This window comes from Coffea arabica, chromosome 2c (assembly GCF_036785885.1).
Source record: "Coffea arabica cultivar ET-39 chromosome 2c, Coffea Arabica ET-39 HiFi, whole genome shotgun sequence".
Lineage (NCBI taxonomy): Eukaryota > Viridiplantae > Streptophyta > Magnoliopsida > Gentianales > Rubiaceae > Coffea > Coffea arabica.
The window spans coordinates 3465397-3484844 of NC_092312.1; the positions used below are offsets into that span (position 1 = coordinate 3465397).

The 19448-nt window shown below is 37.6% G+C and overlaps 4 protein-coding genes across 7 annotated transcripts; 2 read left to right on the forward strand and 2 right to left on the reverse strand.

The window, feature by feature from the left end:
- The first annotated feature begins 2928 nt into the window (after positions 1-2928).
- On the forward strand, positions 2929-4408 carry LOC140023383 (uncharacterized). The gene is made up of 2 exons (XM_072073092.1): positions 2929-3033; positions 4001-4408. Exons 1-2 carry the CDS (start codon positions 2929-2931, stop codon positions 4406-4408), a joined length of 513 nt encoding a protein of 170 aa, XP_071929193.1.
- A 163-nt stretch (positions 4409-4571) lies between these two features.
- Positions 4572-5793, reverse strand: LOC113725159 (uncharacterized). Its single transcript, XM_027248156.2, has 2 exons — positions 5456-5793; positions 4572-5227 (listed from the first exon to the last, which is right to left on the reverse strand). Exons 1-2 carry the CDS (start codon positions 5628-5630, stop codon positions 4740-4742), a joined length of 663 nt encoding a protein of 220 aa, XP_027103957.1. The 5' UTR covers positions 5631-5793; the 3' UTR covers positions 4572-4739.
- Positions 5794-7681: 1888 nt separating this feature from the next.
- On the forward strand, positions 7682-14038 carry LOC113725160 (conserved oligomeric Golgi complex subunit 7). The gene is made up of 10 exons (XM_027248157.2): positions 7682-8117; positions 8347-8436; positions 8529-8648; positions 8720-8821; positions 8985-9265; positions 9762-9907; positions 10849-11047; positions 11439-12123; positions 12572-12904; positions 13295-14038. The coding sequence occupies exons 1-10, from the start codon at positions 7833-7835 to the stop codon at positions 13574-13576; spliced, it is 2523 nt and encodes an 840-aa protein (XP_027103958.1). The 5' UTR covers positions 7682-7832; the 3' UTR covers positions 13577-14038.
- A 34-nt stretch (positions 14039-14072) lies between these two features.
- LOC113725161 (uncharacterized) lies at positions 14073-18929 on the reverse strand. Of its 4 annotated transcripts, XR_011837210.1 has the most exons (10): positions 18670-18929; positions 18069-18197; positions 17791-17830; positions 16833-16908; positions 16554-16754; positions 16254-16466; positions 15751-16169; positions 15597-15654; positions 14483-15502; positions 14073-14374 (listed from the first exon to the last, which is right to left on the reverse strand). XR_011837210.1 is itself a non-coding variant. In XM_072073640.1 (8 exons), the coding sequence occupies exons 1-7, from the start codon at positions 18710-18712 to the stop codon at positions 15789-15791; spliced, it is 1083 nt and encodes a 360-aa protein (XP_071929741.1). In that variant the 5' UTR covers positions 18713-18929; the 3' UTR covers positions 15537-15654; positions 15751-15788. The 4 variants fall into 4 exon arrangements, 2 of the variants coding, with proteins under 2 accessions (XP_071929741.1, XP_027103959.1); XR_011837204.1 differs by having other exon boundaries at positions 15597-16169; XM_072073640.1 differs by lacking the exons at positions 14073-14374; positions 14483-15502 and having other exon boundaries at positions 15537-15654.
- Between the last annotated feature and the right edge of the window lie 519 nt (positions 18930-19448).

A 19448-nucleotide genomic window follows, 5' to 3' on the forward strand; every position in this document is an offset into this window, starting at 1 on the left:
TTTAAAATGAATTATGTAATATGTTATTTTTGAAATCCATTTTATGACTTATAGAGTTTGGGGGTCATAAGTTTTTATAAATATTTCAAATAAATTTGTTTTAAAGAAATACAAAAAGAATAAAGATAGAATTAACAAAAAGATCATAAATTATATAAAAAAAGTTACTCAACTAATATATGACAAGTAGTATGGTGGTGAGTATAGGCCTGTCAACGGGCGGGGTTCGGACTGAAATTCATTATTCCGGGCCCCGGACTCGGCATATCATATCGGATTCGAATTCGACCCGTTTACCCGATGGGGTCTTCTACTCTATGTTCCGGATCCGGATCCGACGGGTCTACTCGAAAAAATATTAAAACTTACAATTTCTAATAAAAATGAGAAAAAAATATATTTGTAAACTAATTTCTAACTAATACAAAAAAAACCAAATAAGAAAAGAAATCAAATTGAATTTACTCAAATACAGCACCCCTAATCTAATTATATTGATAAATATATATTTCAAATTATTAATCCATTTATATCCGGATCCGAGTTCAATACGGGTCGGAATACGATATTCCGTATCCGACCCGTTTTTTGTTTGACAAAAACGAATCCGGAACCGGATCCGAGTAACATAATTAAATCCCTATCCATACCCGCAAAAAAATCACAGATCCGGTCCGAGTTCGGGTCTAGACCCGAACCGTTAACAGGCCTAGGTGAGTATACTATAGATACATGTCTAAAGTCCCAAGTTTGAATTTTAGCAACAACTTACTAAAATTTTTTCTGCAAAACCAGTTTGCTAACAAAACTGGCTGGGTTCTCAGATTAATCCGGTTGAACTATCGGGTCGTTGACTAGTTAAAGGATTACATGTTTAAACGATACAATTAAAAACCCAATCCAATCCAGTGGTTGGTTTATCGGATTGACCGGTTTGATCATTGGATCGGGGCGAGTTTAATAATTATGGGTAAAAGCTCATTAAATCTTGATTCACTAATTAGGCAAGTCAAATTTAAACAATATTTTATATTCGATAACATTCAAATTCGATAAAAAAATTCGTTCAATCTCGGTTTAATAAACAAATAAGCCAAATTTAAATAAAATTTCAAACTTGTTAAAAATAATCAAACAATTTTCATAACAATCAAAGTTGAATTGTGACCTTATTAGTGAAGCAAATTCAATGAAACTAGAGTGTTTTGATTGATTGGACTCATTTATATCCTTAGTTATTAGAAGCCCCATAAGTCAAAATTGACAAACAAATCAAATGATTGATATATATATATATATATATATAGTCAAAAAATTGCACAAATTGTCCATTACATATCATTAAAGTAAAAGTTTAGTCTCTCAAAATGAAGATAAGTGGTTTTAATTCTAGCATCTAAAAAGTGGTCAATTTTTGTCCTCTGACGACTTTTCCAGCCAAATTTAACCAGAATGTGTCGAGAACTCCTCACGTGCTTTATATTTAAATGGTAAATTTGGTAAATTTATTATTACGCTGACCCAAATATAAAGGACCTATTGCTTCCATATTTGTTTTATTATTATTTGTTTTAGGCCTTTTTCAAGATACACAAAAGCCAAATATCTTGTTACATCCTTCAATTATTGATAAGCATGTGGTAGAATGTTCCAAATTTTGTCCTCGAAATCATATATAATTCTAAAACAAATGCAGTATTTAGACATGATGAAGCATGCATAAACCAATTTCTATTTTGAAATACGTTTAGAAATCTGGGATTCTAAAACATACAAAAGGTACATCCAACTTCCAAATACATTGTGTATTAAGTTGAGATAACTGTCTTCTAATTGTCGCAATTTTTTTAACAAAAAGGTCCTTAAAATTTGCCTTGATTTTCGCTTTCTTTCTCTTTTCACTTCATGAATGCTTAGATGAAGTGAGTTCAACTAAAACTAACAAAACTTATTCTCTTAGGGAGTCTTGTATGAAAGTTTCTTTCCCCTCCATTTTTCTTACTTCTACGTCTCTTCCGCGTAGATAATATATGAGTTGGATTGTTTTCTCAAGCGCTGTCAATCACAAAATAGCGCTATGTTGTAGCATCAATTGGTGTCATTTTGTAAGTGCACTTATAGTGCCTAATTAGGTAAGAAATAACTCTTAATCTTGTTTAATTAGTTATTCTGAACTTATTTATTACCCTAATTTTTTTGGCCCAAATTTCGTTATTAACAACCTTAACCTCATACGGTATAGAAATAAATTCACCCTATCTTATGTCAGTTATAGGTCCCAAATTCACATTAGGAGAGGTGAGTGCTATATTTGAAATCTCAGGAGAGGTTTTCTGCAATTATCCCTATCAAAATTGAGTTCAAGTCGAGGTGTGGCTCAAAATTGACAGTCAATGAGCCCCATACATACAATTGAAAAGAGGCAATATCGCATTCTGCCACTTCCCATTGAATCGACTACACTAAATGACCGTCCAAAGTCGCTGTTTTGTAAGTTGTAACTAAGGAACTGTAGGATATATTAATCGACCCACAAATATAGCCACAAAACGTAAAGCAGCAGTGCGGAACGAAGACACGCAGGAGGCAATTCGCTTGATACCACAATCTCGCTACAATTGAGAAGCGGGCTAGTATCACATAGTAGTGTTTTATAGGCTATAGTCAATTTCCTAATATCTATGCACTCTGGTTTTTGAACCGACTAAGGAAACCACGACACAATTGGACTCTGGATCAACAACACCACGCAAAACGCTTTAAGGAAACATCAAACAATTAGGAAAGCCATCGAAACAGACTTGGACAAGGACACGGCCAACAATTACTATAAAGTGAACGAACGCCCCCATCAATGGTAAAAATTCCAGTGCCAGAAGTTTGATCTCTGTTTTCTGCAGTTCCAGCAGCAGGGCAGGCAAAAGAAGAATGGCGGGAGTTGGTTCTAAAGCAATGAAAAGAATTAGGAACAGAGGAAACAGAATGCTGGTGAACTCGCCTATGATTTCCCTCCCTCCTGAGCTTGTTACTGAGGTTCTTGCGCGCGTTGCTTCTTCTTCAGCAACTGATCTATTTACAGCCAAATTAAGGCACGTACAAATAGAAATTTTCCAATTCAAGGATTTAGCAATTTTCTTTCTTTCTTTTTTGTGATGTTGAAGATATATATATATATATATATATATATATTTATTGTTTTCAGCTGCAAGGGGTTTTCTCAAATTGCTGAGGAAAGCTACGTATATAAACGGGTCTCACTCGACAAGTTCCCCGTTGTGGCATGGCACCACCGTCGCCAAATTGCGGCGTTCTTCAACAAGTGTAAATGCAGTAAGAATCCCGAGGCCTTGTATAGACAAGGAGTGGTATGCAATATATATTAATCTTTTCGAGTCCTTTGATGCTTCAAGTTTCCCTCAGAAACAGGATAACTTTCATGTAGTTGATGCGCTCAAATCCCAAACACTCCAGATAAAATCTACGCTGTTATGGTCACATAACGTGCTGGTTAATGTCTGATCTCTTCACGCTTCAACACTCAAAGAGATTTGAACTTATTAGTGCCGGATCACTTAAAATTTCCTCCGATTTTATCACTTTTTAAGACGCTACGCAAGTTTAGAGTACGTTAGATAGTCTTGCCAAATCTTGCGAATAAATAAAATAGATAGCCATAAAAGAAGGAATAGAAAAGTTGGGCCTTGTTTGGAAATGAATTTTCTACCAAAAAAATCTTTATGCTTTTTCGTGAACGGGTTTTTCAATCACTTTTTTACCTCGTACATATCAAATTGTTACTGTATATTTTTCTACGACAACTTCAGAAAATTGCAATCCAAACACTGACTCTTTCGGGTGTTGCATCTCATTGCAACACGATTTCCTTTTTTGTTTTTGGTTTCACGATGACCACAAATTAGTTTAAAGATGGTCCCTTATACAGCCAAGTTCTGGTAATTAGCCAGATTACTCACGATTTAAATTCGATCCAATTGCTTAGGTTGATTTTTTCGGGGGCGAGGAACCAAACTCTGCAATCGAATGCTTGAAAGAAGCTATGGAGTCGGGACACGAGGCGGCTTCCTACGCCATGGCAATTATTCTCATCTTTTTTGGTGGTGACATGAAGCAAAAAGGCATAACTTATCTCAGGGGAATGAAGAAATCAAGAATTCTCGAAGGAAGGATCGGCTATTGTCGGGAGAGTTTGCGTAGGATTATAAGGAGGATTTGGGTTAAAAATCCGCTCGTTTTGAATGAGAGACCAAAATGCTGTACCATGCAACACAAGAAAGCTAAAGGCTGGACCAGGTATCAATTTGACAGAGACGACAACACCTGCGAGGCCTGCAAATGTGATGAAGAAATTGCTTACATCTGTGATGCGCTCCCTCAAATCAACATCTGACTTCAACTTGTTATGTATAGAATTGCTTTGGACCGACGATTAAAAAAACATGTTTATACCATCTTCTTCCTCAAAATGCATCTTCAGCGACCCTACTATCTGTTTTCCATCATCATCATTACATAAATTACTGATAAATAACCATCGACCGAGAAGAGGTAAATTAGTATGAGAAATTATGCAGCTTCAGCAAAATTGGCAGCACGAAAAAGTTACTGACAAAGCAATATTCATTTGAAGGATAAACCTTGGCAATTGCGAGAGAAAACACCCAAAAATTTATTACAAGACCGCACCCGGACAGAAAACTGGAGGGAAACCTGAAAGGCAATCATTTGTGCAGTTTTCTTCGGAAGAAGACGGTTCCCGAAACATCCATCAATAAATGACGAACTCCAGCATACACGTGATAGAAAAGGGCCAAGGCAGCAATCTCGGCGGATATTAGGCTGAGTTTCGATGAATAAAAGAAGAATTGGTAGAAACTCCCATAGCTGAAGCAAATCGAACCCATCTTCATAGAAGCAAGATAAAAAGACAGGACTAATGCGGATAGATAAACTCCGGAGATTCTGTTTAAAATTGACATCGTCGAGTTCACCTGGGGCTGGTATATAGGAAGATGAGGAGATAAGGGGCGAAAGACATTTTTTCTTGTATCAACTTTCGGGCTGACATCATCATCCTCTTTGCCCGTCACTCGCAGATTCAGACCATCACCGGTCTCCTTAGCTTCAGACCCAGGACCGACTCCGGATGCGACCGAAGAGTACTCACTGAATTGGCTCACGCTCCTCCTCCAAAATGGATCGAACACACCTGCATTAAAGACCCAGACAAAATATTTTTATAAAAAAAATTAAAAATAAAAGATCAGTCGAAAAATCGTCGATTTAAATAAAAATAGAAAGGGACCCATACTTCATTTCCGCTGCGCTATATCAATTGGCGATAAGTAGGAGAAGATCAGAGGCTAGGATGAAAATTCCCCAAATTATATACATAGAAGAGACAGATTATAGATCTGGTAAAGAAAAAAAAAATTACCTGGAAAAGAGGATAATTCGCGGCGATGGTCGAGAGGACGATCGGAGCGGCGGCCGACGACGTCGAAAACACTTGATGGCGCAGCGGAAGCAGCCGGACGGATGAGGGGATTGAGAGACCGGCTGAGAAGGCCGCTCGATGAGACCAGCCTCTTAAGAGCTAGTGACGAAGCCATCTGATGATCTGAGTTAGCAGCTGATTAGGTAGTTGCTCGAACTCCGGGAGCAAGAAAGAAGGAAAGGAAAAAACAGTAGATCTGGGGAAAAATCATCAAGGTTTTCTCTCAGACGACCTGAAATGTTATCTGATTGGTTTACTAGTAGGACTGCAGGATGGATAAACTTCTGAGTACGGAGAGTTTACCAGATGAATCCAATAGGCTTTTACTGGGCTTAGCCCAGAATTATGGGCTGGGTTAGATGGGCTGCGGATTTTCCTTATTGTGTATATTACTACTCGTTTGATAAAATTACAGTACAAAATTTAAAATTTAAAGTCTAAATCTATTAAATTATTGAATTATTAAATTCATTAGCTTATTGAATTGTTGAGTATTAAATCTAATACATTCAAGTGCATATCACATTCAGTAATAAGTGAATAGTTTATCACTTAATTTTGGGAGCATATTTTGTCTAGAATTCATTTATCACTTAATTTTTGGAGCACATTTTATCTAGAAAATTCAGTTTCACTTAATTAATTTGAATGTTCAATTTTTGATTATCAAATGATTTAAATATATTAAGATTTGATTCTATTAAATTTAAATGCTGAATTGGATTATTAAACATGAAGAAATCTTATTGGGTCAAAAACATTTTTTTAAAATTTTGTCTATAAAAAAATCGAGAATTAATTGAATAATTTCTAACTCCTTCGATATTTACCGATTCATTTTATCAAACCAAATACTTAGAACTCGATATATTTATCACGACTAATGCGCATGTTAGCAAAGTAAATGCTGCCATGTATAATTATTTTAAGAAAATTTTGTCAAATTAGTCCCTAACATTTTCACAAAAAATTTTTTTAGTCTCTAACATTTAAAATCAGCCAAAATAGTTCCTAACATATAAATTATGAGTCTGTTTGGTCATAATGTTCGTATTTGCTCTTTTTTCCAGTTAAAAATAGCACACCAACATAATTTCAAGGACAAAATCGAAAACATTCGTTAATCCCAAATTTTCCAAGCTTTGATCTGACTGAAAATTCTGATCTGATTGAAATTTCAGGATAAATCCGCGTTAACAAGGAAGGAAGGACCCCCAAGGATGTCTTCACTTAAACTCACAAAGAGCTCGTGAATAGCAGGGGACACTGGCTGACCAACATCTCCCAATCATGCTCTGTTGTGGCAGCACCCATAGCCACGGTTGCCTTTGCAACATCAGCCACCGTTCCAAGCGGTGTTAAACAAGACATCGCTACGCCGACGTTGGTGAACGAGCCGGCATTTGATTGCTTCGCCATTTCATCCCTCGTTGCACTTTGCTTTTCGGTCATTTCCTTAGTCATGTTTCTAGCCATTCTCGCGTCCAAGTACCAAGAAAAAGATTTTGGCACTAGCTTGCCCAATAAGCTTCTGTTGGGCTTAACTTCGCTGTTTGTATCCATAGCTTCCATGCTCATCTCATTCTGCTCCGCCCACTTTTTTGTGCTTGAAGATAAGCTCAAGTTCGCGGCCTTCCCCGTTTATGCAGTGACTTGCTTGCCTGTTACCTTGTTTGTTATAGCTCAGTTTCCTGTGTACTTTGACCTTATTTGGGCTATCATTCGGAAAGTTCCCCAGCGTAGCTACAAAGCCATTCCTTTATGACACAGATTGATGTATTTTCAACTGTATCTTCAACCCAAGCATGTTTATGTAGTGCATTTTTTTTTGACAAAAATTTCTAAAAATACCTGTCCAAACTGAAAAACTTATGAAAATTTCAGTTTCATAGGCCTTTGCCCCTGCCTGTATCTGCGGATTTATTTCAAAATTTCAATCAAATCCGAGCTTGGGAAACTTGGGATTAACGAATGTTTTCGATTTTGCCTTTAAAATTATGCCAATGTGTTATTTTTAGCCAGAACAAAGAGTAAATATGAGTATTAGGATCAAACTGACTCATAATTTATATGTTAAGAAGTATTCTGGCTGATTTTAAATGTTACAGATTAAAAAAGTTTTTTGTGAAAATATTAGGGACCAATTTAGCAAATTTCCCTTATTTTAAACCTCAGGGAGCAAATGTGAAAATGAACCCTTTTTGAATCGTCAGTTTTCAGTTAACTGGGTTTAACAAAACGGACTGACTGAAGCCAATAACCGGGAAATACAGCCACCGGAGGGCAATCCTCATTATCGACGCCGGGATCCGCAAAGATGATGGTGGATCTGAGTGCATTTTCTGACGAGAAATTCGACCCTAAAAGATGGATAAACGGCGTCTGCCAGTCACGCCACCCTCAGGACCCTTTAGACAAACACTTGGTGGATCTGGAGATGAAGCTCCAAATGGTGTCTGAGGAGATCGCCGCCTCCCTCGAAGAACAGAGCTCCGCCGCCCTCCTCCGGGTCCCCAGAGCTACGCGTGACGTCATCCGCCTCCGTGACGATGCTCTCTCCCTTCGTTCCTCCGTCGCTTCTATCCTCCAAAAACTCATCAAGGTCACCACTCGGCCATTTTTTCACTTTATTTTTTCCACTTCTATTAACTGATTTGATAGTAGATTTGTAAGAATAGCAATGCATTGGCTAATTGAAATGTCGAGTTATTAATCAAGCAATTAATTGAAAGTCGAGTGATTAATCAAGCGAATGATCAAAAGTTCGAGCTGTTACTGAAGCCATTGACTCTGCTTTAGGAAGTGTTTTAGTAATTTAATTTGGTGTACAGGCGGAAGGATCATCAGCCGAGTCTATCGCTACACTAGCCAAGGTTGATACCGTCAAGCGAAGAATGGAAGCTGCATATGAAACATTGCAGGTTGCGGTTCTGTTGAATAATTTTATTTTTCAAGTCTTTAATCTGTCAGTTTTGATTGATGCTGCTGTTTAATCGTTGTGGATTATGAGCAGGATGCTGCTGGTTTAACTCAATTAAGCTCAACAGTGGAGGATGTATTTGCTAGTGGTGATCTTCCGCGTGCAGCTGAGACTTTGGCTAATATGAGGCACTGCTTATCTGCTGTTGGTGAGGTAGTTATTCAGTGAGGCTCCTAGCTATGAAGGTTCCACTGCATTCTTTAATAATCCTGCAAATTTTTCAGGTTGCTGAATTCGCCAATGTTAGAAAGCAGCTTGAAGTCTTAGAAGATAGACTAGACTCCATGGTTCAACCTCGTCTAACAGATGCATTGACCAATCGCAAGGTAATTTTTAAAGCCAGAAGGTGATCTCCTTTCAAAAATTTTTCCTAGGCGCTTGTTATTTTCTTGAGTCTCTTCAGATCCATTTCTGTTCCTTTATCGTGATCTTGCTGGCTTCTCAATGCTTTGATGAAATGAACTGTGAAATTTATCTTTTTCGCTATAGATTGATGTCGCAAAAGATATGCGGGGTATCCTCATCAGAATTGGGAGGTTCAAGTCCTTAGAAATGCACTACACGAAAGTCCACCTCAAATCCATAAAAAAGCTGTGGGAGGAGTATGACCTGCGACAGCAAGCTAGTAAGCTTGCAAATGAGAAGAATGAGTTAGAAAGGTTCTCAAGTGGTCACGATTCTCAATCAAGTTCAACAAGGTTTTCATTCTCAAGTTGGTTGCCTAGTTTCTACGATGAATTGCTACTTTATCTTGAACAAGAGTGGAAGTGGTAAGGTTCATGTCCTTGTTCTTTTACCATATATCACCTAAATGTACTTCCTCATGGCAATCTATTAATGTAACATACTGGTTGGAGAAACGCGTTGTCAGGGCAGATTTCAGAAGTTTAGCAAAATTAAAGGTGTTGATACTTTATCTCTGTGACTTAAAAATTACAATCTTTTCAAAAAATTCTGGCTACAGCAAGGCAGGAGCTGCATGAGGTTCCACTTTTGAACTAAACATGTGTACTTTACGATGGGCAGATTGTGTTGTTGCCTTTCTGAACATTTTGTTTCCATATCTAATGTTTGGAGATGTTCTTCAAGAAAAACTTTCTTTTTGATAGAAGGCTAGAAGTACAGTAGATAGATTGTAGCTCTATTAATTTTTTCCACCTAAAAAGCAATTTAACTTCCCTGATTCAATCGGATCAAACTTTCCTTCTCTGTTGTTATAATGGCCTTGAAATCTTCAAATATCCACATTTAGACTTTCTTTTCCAGGTGTATCCTTGCTTTTCCAGAAGATTATAGGGCTCTGGTACCAAAGCTACTGATTGAGACCATGACAGCCATTGGCCAAAGCTTTGTATCTCGTATCAACCTTGCTACTGGGGATGTTGTTCCTGAGACAAAAGCACTGTCTAAAGGCAATCTTTTACATCGTCTCTGCATTTTTGAATCAAGGATTAAGCTGAAATCACATATATCTGTATGCGCATTTTTGAAATCAAGGATTATGCTGAAATCACATATTTATTATCTGTATGCTTAATGTTGTGCCTTTTGTGACCCCTTCCCAGAAAAAAGAAATCAAGAAAAAATAGGAAGGCCACTTAGGCAACTTGTTGGTGAATGATTGATGAGACTGTTTATTTGGGTATTATTTGGGGCATTTCAACACTTACAATGGATCTGATTATTTGACCTTCCAGGACAATTTCTTTCTTTGCCTTTTGATGCTGTCATGTACTTTTAGGATAAAAGGCAGATTCTACATGTAACTTGTGGGGTTTAGGAAGGGCAAATATACAAGTCTTAAATTCTAGGCAAAGATGCATGAATGAAAAAGGTCAATTTCGGGTGACACTGCCTACCAGAGTATGAACGACTGAAACACTAAACATGATTTTTGACTTAAAATGTTAGGTTAACTCCTATCAGCTAGTTGGCTTAAAGATGCTTTTAACTGTGTTTGACTTTTTGGTCTAGGTTTGATAACATTATTTCAGTGAATGAGTCATCTTTCAGGTTGGTATAGGTTTATATCTGTTAGCAGAGAGACTGTTTTGTTGAAATCTGTTCCATTCCAGGTTGTAAGGTAGTAGTCAACGCTGACTGTTTTGTAAGCCTCATGCAGAAAAATAAAAACTAATCTAATCAAGTAGATTTTAAGTGATATAATAGTCTCTAGTAGCACAATCATCTAGAGGGCTCATGAAAGCTATACCTGCATCAGCAGATTGTCTTTCGGCTTTTTTCCATTCTTAATCTGGCATTTTCCAACTAGTAATGTTGCAAACTTGTATCTATGCTAAAAAGCACGGAAGGGAAAAAAAATGATGCTGAAGCTTGATATTTAAAATTTCAGGTGTCTTAGATATCTTATCCACAGATCTGCCAAAAGGTGTTAAAGTTCAAACTAAGCATTTGGAAGCATTGATTGAGTTGCACCATACGACGGGGAGCTTTGCTCGGAACATTCAGCACCTATTTTCAAATGCAGATCTTCAGGTTTTGCTGGATACAATGAAATCAATCTACCTTCCTTATGAATCATTTAAACAAAGGTAAATCCATATTGTGTAGACATGTTGTGTTCCTGTTTTACTCCTATTTCATGCAATGATGCTTGTTTGCTAGTTGTCCAGATGGACATAGGTTCTTCTTCTCTCTGTAGGAGCTGTACTGCTGGTTTTTGATGCAGTACACCTTGGCTAGGTATCTTAGTTTTAGCAGTATGTGTTGGTTTTTTTGTTGGGAGGTATCTACTCAAAGTCGATTAAGAACTGTGTATTTCATGTAACATGACAATATTTCTTCTCTTCTCATTATCTCATGGAAATGGCTTTGGCGGTAGTAGTGAGAGGGAGGTTGTCTAAGCTGTTGCACTCAGTTTTCACTTTACTGTTGTGCCTTGATATTTTGTGATGACAGCCTACTCATTGACCTGTCTGCTAGGTATGGACAAATGGAGCGTGTTATCCTCTCCGGTGAGATTGCTGGACTTGATCTCAGGGGAGTAACTTTTAGTCGCTTTGTTGGAGTCCATGGAGTTGAACTCAGTGAAACCGTCCGAAGAATGGAAGAGTCTATTCCACAAGTGATTATACTTCTTGAGGCAGCTGTTGAAAGATGCATCAACTTCACAGGAGGTTCTGAGGCAGATGAGCTTATTCTTGCACTTGATGACATACTGTTACAATACATCTCCGCCCTGCAAGAAATTCTAAAATCATTGAGAGCTGTGTGTGGAGTGGATGCAATTGATGGCTTGGCTTCAAAGAAGGATCTTGGAGCTGACAGAAAGGATGGAACTTCTCATGCGCGTAAAGCTGACTTTTTGTCCAATGAGGAAGAATGGTCCTTTGTCCAAGCTACACTGCAGATTCTCACAGTTGCAGATTGTTTGTCTAGCAGATCATCGGTCTTTGAGGCTTCTTTAAGAGCCACTCTTGCTCGATTAAACACAAATCTCTCTCTTTCAGTTTTTGGCTCTAGTCTTGATAAAAACCATTCCCATGTGGTCAATGAGGACAGAAGTGGGGAACCATCTACTATTGGTAGAGCAGCTTTGGATATTGCAGCTTTGAGGCTTGTTGATGTCCCTGAGAAGGCTAGGAAGCTTTTCAACCTATTGGAGCAGGTACTTGAAAGAGGATAAATGTAAATGTGGTTTGGGAAAAAGTTAGGAGAAAGTGTAAAAGGTAAAAACAACTTAAAAATGTTTGTTTGAAGATCATGGAAAATATATATGTTTTTTAAACTTTAACAAGCAGGATTCAGGATGGGACAAAATATATGACGTGATGTCGTGATTGATGGGGAATTGGAGCATATAGTAGATAAGTGGTTTCAGTGAACTTCAATACTAATATCACTCTTAGCATATGTCCAGTGAATTGTTCTGAATGATAACATTGAGAAAAAAAATTCAAAATATTGTTGTCAATCTTGACCCACTGCTTGTATTTCTGATTTAATTGTGCCTATTGATTGTTTATCTGAAAATTTTCTCCTTGAATACTGATATAGCCTAGGAAAATGCATGATCTGATCTTTTAGTCATAACCAACATTTGGTGTTGCATGCAGTCTAAAGATCCTCGGTTTCATGCGCTTCCGCTTGCATCCCAACGAGTTACAGCATTTGCAGATGCTGTCAATGAGCTTGTTTATGATGTTCTTATATCAAAAGTACGGCAACAGTTTAATGATCTGTCTCGTCTGCCAGTGTGGTCTTCAGTGGATGAACCTAGTGCTTTCCCCCTCCCAAGTTTTAGTTCATATCCTCAGTCTTATGTAACCAATGTTGGCGAATATCTTCTCACCTTACCCCAGCAATTAGAACCGCTTGCCGAGGGCATTTCCAGCAGTGATACTAATGCAGATGAGGCTCAGTTTTTCGCAACTGAATGGATGTTCAAGGTAACTACAAAATATTACAGTTTACTGTCACAATGATATACTTCAAAGAAATGCTGGTTTAGCCATCTAACATGCTTGCAGCAAAGTGGGGCGGGTTTGCTTGTGGGGCTCGGCTGGTTTGTAAATAAACAAGTGTTGGTGCCGCAGAAGGCTGAAACTCTTGTGATTACACATATTGGACAAAATAATTGGAAGTCCTTACATATTGAGAACTTAACAGCATGTTCTTTTGATTGAGTTGCTGTTCTTCTTTTAGTTACTCCAATTGGAGAACTTAACAGTTTCTCCAATGTGGGATGAATAATTTGCTTCAGTTTTCTTTTCAAACCTGCAAAAGGTTATTGCTCATGGCTGTGGTTTAGTTATTCTTTCTTTTGTTTATCATAAAAGGTTGCAGAGGGTGCTTCTACTCTTTACATGGAACAACTGCGTGGTATTCAGTATGTAACTGATCGTGGAGCACAACAGCTGGCTGCTGATATTGAGTACTTGAGTAATGTGCTTTCTGCTCTATCAATGCCAATTCCTCCAGTACTTGCTACTTTTCAGACTTGCCTATCAACCCCAAGAGAGCAGCTTAAGGATCTTGTCAAATCGTCGGACTCAGGGAATCAACTAGATCTTCCTACTGCGAACCTTGTATGCAAGATGCGGCGACTGAGCTTGGATTAATATTGCAGTTTTTAAGGTGATATACCAGATGTTTGCTTACAAGTTACCCTTTCTTGGACCATTCTGGAGATATTCAGAGATACCCTGCCTCAAATGAGGGTTGCAAGATTTGGGAACTAAACCTTGCCTTAGGACATTTTAGCTAGAAAAAGAGAGGGGGGGTATATATGTATTTTGGCAGCATATGGTTATTACCTTCAACGAGGGTTGCAGGATCTGGAGAGATTCAGAGATACTCAACCTCAATGAGGGTTTGCAGGATTTGGGAACTAAACACTGCCTCCGGGCATTTTATACAGAAGGGGAGGATTATGTGCTCTGGCAGCATATGGTTCTGACTTTCAAGTCTTACTGTACAATATGCACAGCTTGTGTTCCCCGCAAATTAACTCGGATTAGTAGACCTTTGAAATCAAATTCCAGTTAAGTTGACATGTTGTCCTTGGACAACTTAATTGATCAGATTTTTTTTTCCAGGAGGTATCAGACGAGCAAATGAAATTACTTATAGGAGACCATGTAAGATACGGCCTTCTTACATTTGAAGTTCAATCAATATAGGCGATGTTTTTCAGAAAAAACACGGGGCTAAACCATCTAGAGCAATAGAAAAAAGGTCTAGCAATGTAGGACTCTATTTGCGAAGGAAAAAAGAACAAAACTGAAAACCTATCTAATCTGCATTAGCTATAGCGTTCAATCACCTTCAAGCTTCCATCACCAACCCAAGTAATAGATCTTCAAAATCCCTCCAGTTGGTATAGTAAAATTGACGATTTGACTCACAAAAGAAGACGCCTGTGTGCCAACATATGGTTCTTTTAGGAATTGAATGATCACCAAAAGAGGGCTCTCCACTTGTTTCACAATTTTTAACCAACTTCAGATGAAAAAAAAAATGGCTACCTCAAAATTTTGGAACACCAATAACAGTTGCGTTTCAGATGCAGCCAGCCCATCAGAATCAAAACCTGAAAAACTGCACCTTGCACAAATACATGGAAAGATGTTCACAGTTTGCAAATTGAATCCGCTATATTTCAATTGACGACACCCCCTTTGCAAACTTAAGATTGAACTTCTGCAATAAGACCTCCAAGCGAGAATCTTCAGTGCTAGATTCTTCATAGGGGAGAAGACTCCCATCCTAGTGCACAGACTAAGGCAGCTGGAAGTTAACATACCATGTCTGAATATGCAAAGAACCAATATATCCATTTCCAAACATTCAATGAATGGTTCTGCCAAGCCAAAAAAGAAATATCTTGGACCTTGTCTTGTGTGCGACAGGTTTATTTGAACAAAAAATGGTTGCTAAGTTGGTTTGAAACAGCCAAAACGCCCAAGCAAATTTCCGTGGACAAATTCAAAAGCTAATATGAAGGACGAGATCAAGATTACCATTGACTATTAAGGGTCATCCGCAACTTGCTCTTATATCTTTGACTAAATTATGTGTTCTTATCCATAACCAGATTGCTTTTAAACTTCTCTTCTTTTATGTTGTCTGGTTAGCTGCCTTTTCATCTTCATAGTGCCTGCAGAGTTCAACTCGTTGAGTGAACAGACATTAAGGCACTTAATCAAGGAAGAATGAGTTTACCTTTTTTTCAAAATCATCAGATAAATTATCAGAGAAAACCTAAGGAGATCCCTATTCATTAGCTCATTGGCAGCTAATGTAAGTGGAGTACAAGAATCTGCAATCGGTCATCTGAGCAGACAAGAAAACACAAAGCCCAAACTATTGATAGTTAGGAAGTCATTTTACGGTTAAGAAAATCAAAATTTACTTGTTACCTCACAGTTGATCAAACTGTTAACTCCTTCAGCAGCAGTAATATCCATGCACATATAGAGTATCTGTTCTATAACTACTTGAGAAAAGATTCCCAGAGTGATCCCAAAAAAGAAGGAACCAGAACTCTGGTAGGCATATCACAGATGATTGATAAATCAATTAGATCAACCAAAGTCTAGATAGATCATTGAATAGTTACAACAACGAAGTCATACCTACCTCAACCTTTTCTCTCTAAATATATCGATGATAGGGAGATGATACAGTCTCAATAAAGCTGTAAGAACAAAGAAGAGTTTCACCCATGATGACCATAGAACTTTGACTCCAAAAGTATACATTCATGAAAACTGGTGAGTGGTGGAAAAACTACCTCTTCTCATTTAAAATTCAAACACCCATCCAATGTCCTCAATATTGACGGACTGGACTCCTGGATGATCTCCGGTTACCATATCTAACAGGAGAACGTGACCGGCTTCTGTCACGCTGGCGGTATCTTTCCCTGCTTCTATCTCTTCCATTCCGGGAACTGCTGTACTTCCAATCTGATCCTCTACCCCCCTCTCGAGTTTCTCTGCTATTCCCCTCTCGAGATCTTTCACGGTCACCATCTCGCTCCCTGTATCGATCTCGTTCCCGATTGTGATCTCGATCACGATACCTGTCCCTCTCAGATGACTCACTTCTTCTATGTCTGCTTTCATACTCTTTCTCCCTTTGCTTCCTCCTTTCTTCTGCTTCTTTTTCCCGGGCTAGTCTTTCTTCCTCTCTTTTCTTCTCCTTAGCTTCCTGTTAATCAGAAAACAGATGAGCTTTATACGTAAAATCTCCTTCGAACATTTTCCTAAAATGTAAAATATGGTGGGGAATCACCTTGTACTCTGCAAGATAATCTCGGACCATACCATATCCCATATGCTGTTTTCCAGTGACATGCGACTGAGTTCTCTCAGCAGCATCATTTGCAACTAGAAAAGAACCACATATCTCACACAGAGCCATCTTTTTCTCCTGTGCCATCATCAAGACTTTATCTTGTTGAGGTTGCTGTGTTAAAGCTGTCTTCTCAGCATTGAGCACTTCCACCTGTTAAGTGACACTAATCTGGCATAAGTTTCCATAGCTTTCAAGTGAAACTTTACAAATTCATTAAATCAGGTTCCTAAACCACACCTTCCTCATTAGCGCTTCGGCTTCATCAACCTTTCCAGCTTCACCAAGAGACTCCACTTGTTCCAGTAGGTTCTTTATTTTTTCCTCCAAAACAGCTAATTGCTCAGACTTTTCTGCTGGGATAGGAGGAGGAGGGGGAACGTCAATCTCTTGAGCAAGACGTTCTCGACCACGCCTAACTCGTCTATCTAAGTCCATAACCTGAAACAAAATATGGCTTTACACATCAAGAAGTGGATAGAAAGGGTAAGCAGAATTTAAATGTATATCACCCCTTACCAATTTCTCACAGAAATGAGCCAGCTCAGCCTCAAACTTTGGAACATATGCGTCGTGCCTAGGAGACTTCTCAAAGCTAAAAGAGAAATTATAACAAACTCTCATCACTACCATTAAAGGAAAATATTGGCAGACAGTGCACTAAGCCCACAAGTATTTTCTTCTTCAGGGTTCATGAAAAATAGGGGCAGAAAAGTACATGCATCTAATTCTTGCATCCAGCCTCTGATTGTGCAAGTTAGTAGCATAGGATCACCAATTATACAAAATATAGGGAAAGTGTAGATGAAAGAAAAAGAAGAGGGAGGCCAGCTAACAAGTGAATGTGATTATTGGCAAGAAGGGAATCCAAGAAGATCAATCAAACGTTCAAACTTCTAATAGTATCAACACATCTCAAATGTTTTAGGGATGTATTTATAGTTGGAAACCACAAGTTATAACTCCACTTATAGGTTGGCCGACTGCCTAAGAAAATTTCCATATGTGTTTGATGAAAATGGACATGCTCAAGTGAATATCTCTCCACTGTAATCGCTTTATTACATGCCAATTTGAAGCCAAAAGGTAAAAACACTAGTCATGATTTATTCATTAAGCATAAGATTGTCAAAGAAAGATCTCATAAAACAAGTCACAGTGCCCTAATATGAACTGATTGACTCCTCCAAATCTCAAGCAATCAAAGCATAATTTCTTGAGAGTTTAAAACATGTTAAGTTCCCAGTTATCTGGTTCTTTTACAAATAAATCAAAATATATTAGTATGGAGGGTATTTACACCATGTTAGCAACATAAAAAACAATGAACAGAACCACTAAAATACAAGGATGGCATCCTGAAAAACAGCAACAAAATAAAGTTCTATACTTTTGCAAAATCAAAGCTTACAGAGAACCTCTGTGCAATGAACTGATATGAGAGATAAACTTGCTCTGAAGAATACTCATACATTACCTTTCCTTCAACTTTTGATCATGAATTTTAGGGCATGGTCCTGATAAAAACACAACATGAATAACTATCAGCAAAAGTTATGGGCGCTCAAGCATTCCATCCATTGACTACATAAAACACAGCAAGTATCCCCATATCCACATGATAGCTAATGGTCCTAAATTATTAGATTTCCCTTTTCTGAATATGTTCCTTCATTGCATCTTAAGAACGAATTCTAATATCAATCTAAAGCAGAAAACAAGAAATCAAGAGGCAGACAGATATAGTATAAGCACCTAGATCACTTCTTGTGTTGACAAACAAATCGTGGGGGCAAAAGCGAACCATATAGAAGCTGCACACTTCCTTACTGTCCCATGTAATTTCCTTGTACCCCTTCCTCTCTTCTTCAGTCAAATTACGAGCTACAGAAGCAACAAAAATTAAAATCAGCAGTCGTTTCAGTTGAAAAAAAAAAGAAAAAAAAGGAAACCGGAGCGGTACAGATTCAAATGCATTCTACAATTACTCAGCTAAAGTGTCCAATTAACAACATCCCAATTCCCAATATAGAGGCACTACAGTTAAAACGCTGTATTTCGCTACATCCCCATAAAAACAAGCTTTAGGATTAGGATCGGCCAATAGGAAAAACCATATTATAAGTGTTTTGCCCAAGCTTATTCCTTGTACCCACAAATTTCAATTGAGGCAGGAACCGGCTGCTAAGGGTTTCTAATAATATATAGTAGTGCTAAAATCCACTGAAATAAACTAGAGAAGAAGACAGAGAGACGAAAATTACACTAGAAATCTGAATTAATGAAAACATTGAGTTATAGATTTCGGTAAAACATCACTAGCAAACATTAAAAAAGATTAAGGAAGGAGATAAACCTGCACCCATGAGTTCATCAAGCAAAGCTCTTTGGGCGTCCATGATTGAGATTGGAAAAAAACTAAAAGAAAACAAGATTAATCTAGGCCGCCTAGATAATAAACTGGAATGTGTAGCCCCCTTTCAATCTAATGTAATCTTTAGATTAGACTTTTGCTGAGGAGCGAAAAGTGATGAGAATTATTTTTATTATTAGGGTTTTATTATTATGTTTCAGGCTTTTCTTGTTAGGGATTCTAATCATATAGTGAAGGAGTAAAAGGACTCCTCGGCAAAAAGGGATTTTACCCTCTTACGTGAATACTAGCAGACAGTCGGAATGTGCAAAATTAGATTTTTTTTTTTTTAAAAAAAAATTGCTACACAAGCTCAATCACCAAAATCGGAGGAGCATTCAACCTTAATTTGATAAGGCTAATTCCATTTTGCATCCTTAAATTTATATCACTTTTTTAATTTACACCTTAAATTTTAATTTTAGATACTTTACATTCTAAACTCTTAATTTTGGATACTTTACACCTTAAACCGTCAAATTTATCCATTTAAATCCAATCAATGATTGCGTTTATAAAATTAACAAGATAAAAGGTATTCAAAATTAATGACAATGTACTATTTTGTTTTCACTGTGAAGTTTTAGTTTTTTTTTTTTGACTATTTTTTTGACTATTGCGTTAAAAGTTAAATTGTATACACCTATCAATCAATTTTTTTTGTTTTCAATTCCATTTTTAATATACCAAATTTGAAAATTATATACTTGGCTCTACATATA

Bases quoted from the DNA above. Each gene is read 5' to 3' on its own strand.
- LOC140023383 (XM_072073092.1), top strand. From the start codon at position 2,929: ATGGCGGGAGTTGGTTCTAAAGCAATGAAAAGAATTAGGAACAGAGGA. The intron at 3,034-4,000 runs GTTCTTGCGCGC...CCAATTGCTTAG, and splicing joins CTCCTGAGCTTGTTACTGAG to GTTGATTTTTTCGGGGGCGA.
- LOC113725161 (XM_072073640.1), bottom strand. From the start codon at position 18,712: ATGGACGCCCAAAGAGCTTTGCTTGATGAACTCATGGGTGCAG. The intron at 18,198-18,669 runs GTTTATCTCCTT...TTGCTTCTGTAG, and splicing joins TGATGAACTCATGGGTGCAG to CTCGTAATTTGACTGAAGAA. The intron at 16,170-16,253 runs GTGATTCCCCAC...TCTGATTAACAG, and splicing joins ATTATCTTGCAGAGTACAAG to GAAGCTAAGGAGAAGAAAAG.
- LOC113725160 (XM_027248157.2), top strand. From the start codon at position 7,833: ATGATGGTGGATCTGAGTGCATTTTCTGACGAGAAATTCGACCCTAAA. The intron at 8,118-8,346 runs GTCACCACTCGG...TTTGGTGTACAG, and splicing joins TCCTCCAAAAACTCATCAAG to GCGGAAGGATCATCAGCCGA. The intron at 12,905-13,294 runs GTAACTACAAAA...TTATCATAAAAG, and splicing joins CAACTGAATGGATGTTCAAG to GTTGCAGAGGGTGCTTCTAC.
- LOC113725159 (XM_027248156.2), bottom strand. From the start codon at position 5,630: ATGGCTTCGTCACTAGCTCTTAAGAGGCTGGTCTCATCGAGCGGCCTT. The intron at 5,228-5,455 runs GTAATTTTTTTT...TCTTTAATGCAG, and splicing joins CGAATTATCCTCTTTTCCAG to GTGTGTTCGATCCATTTTGG.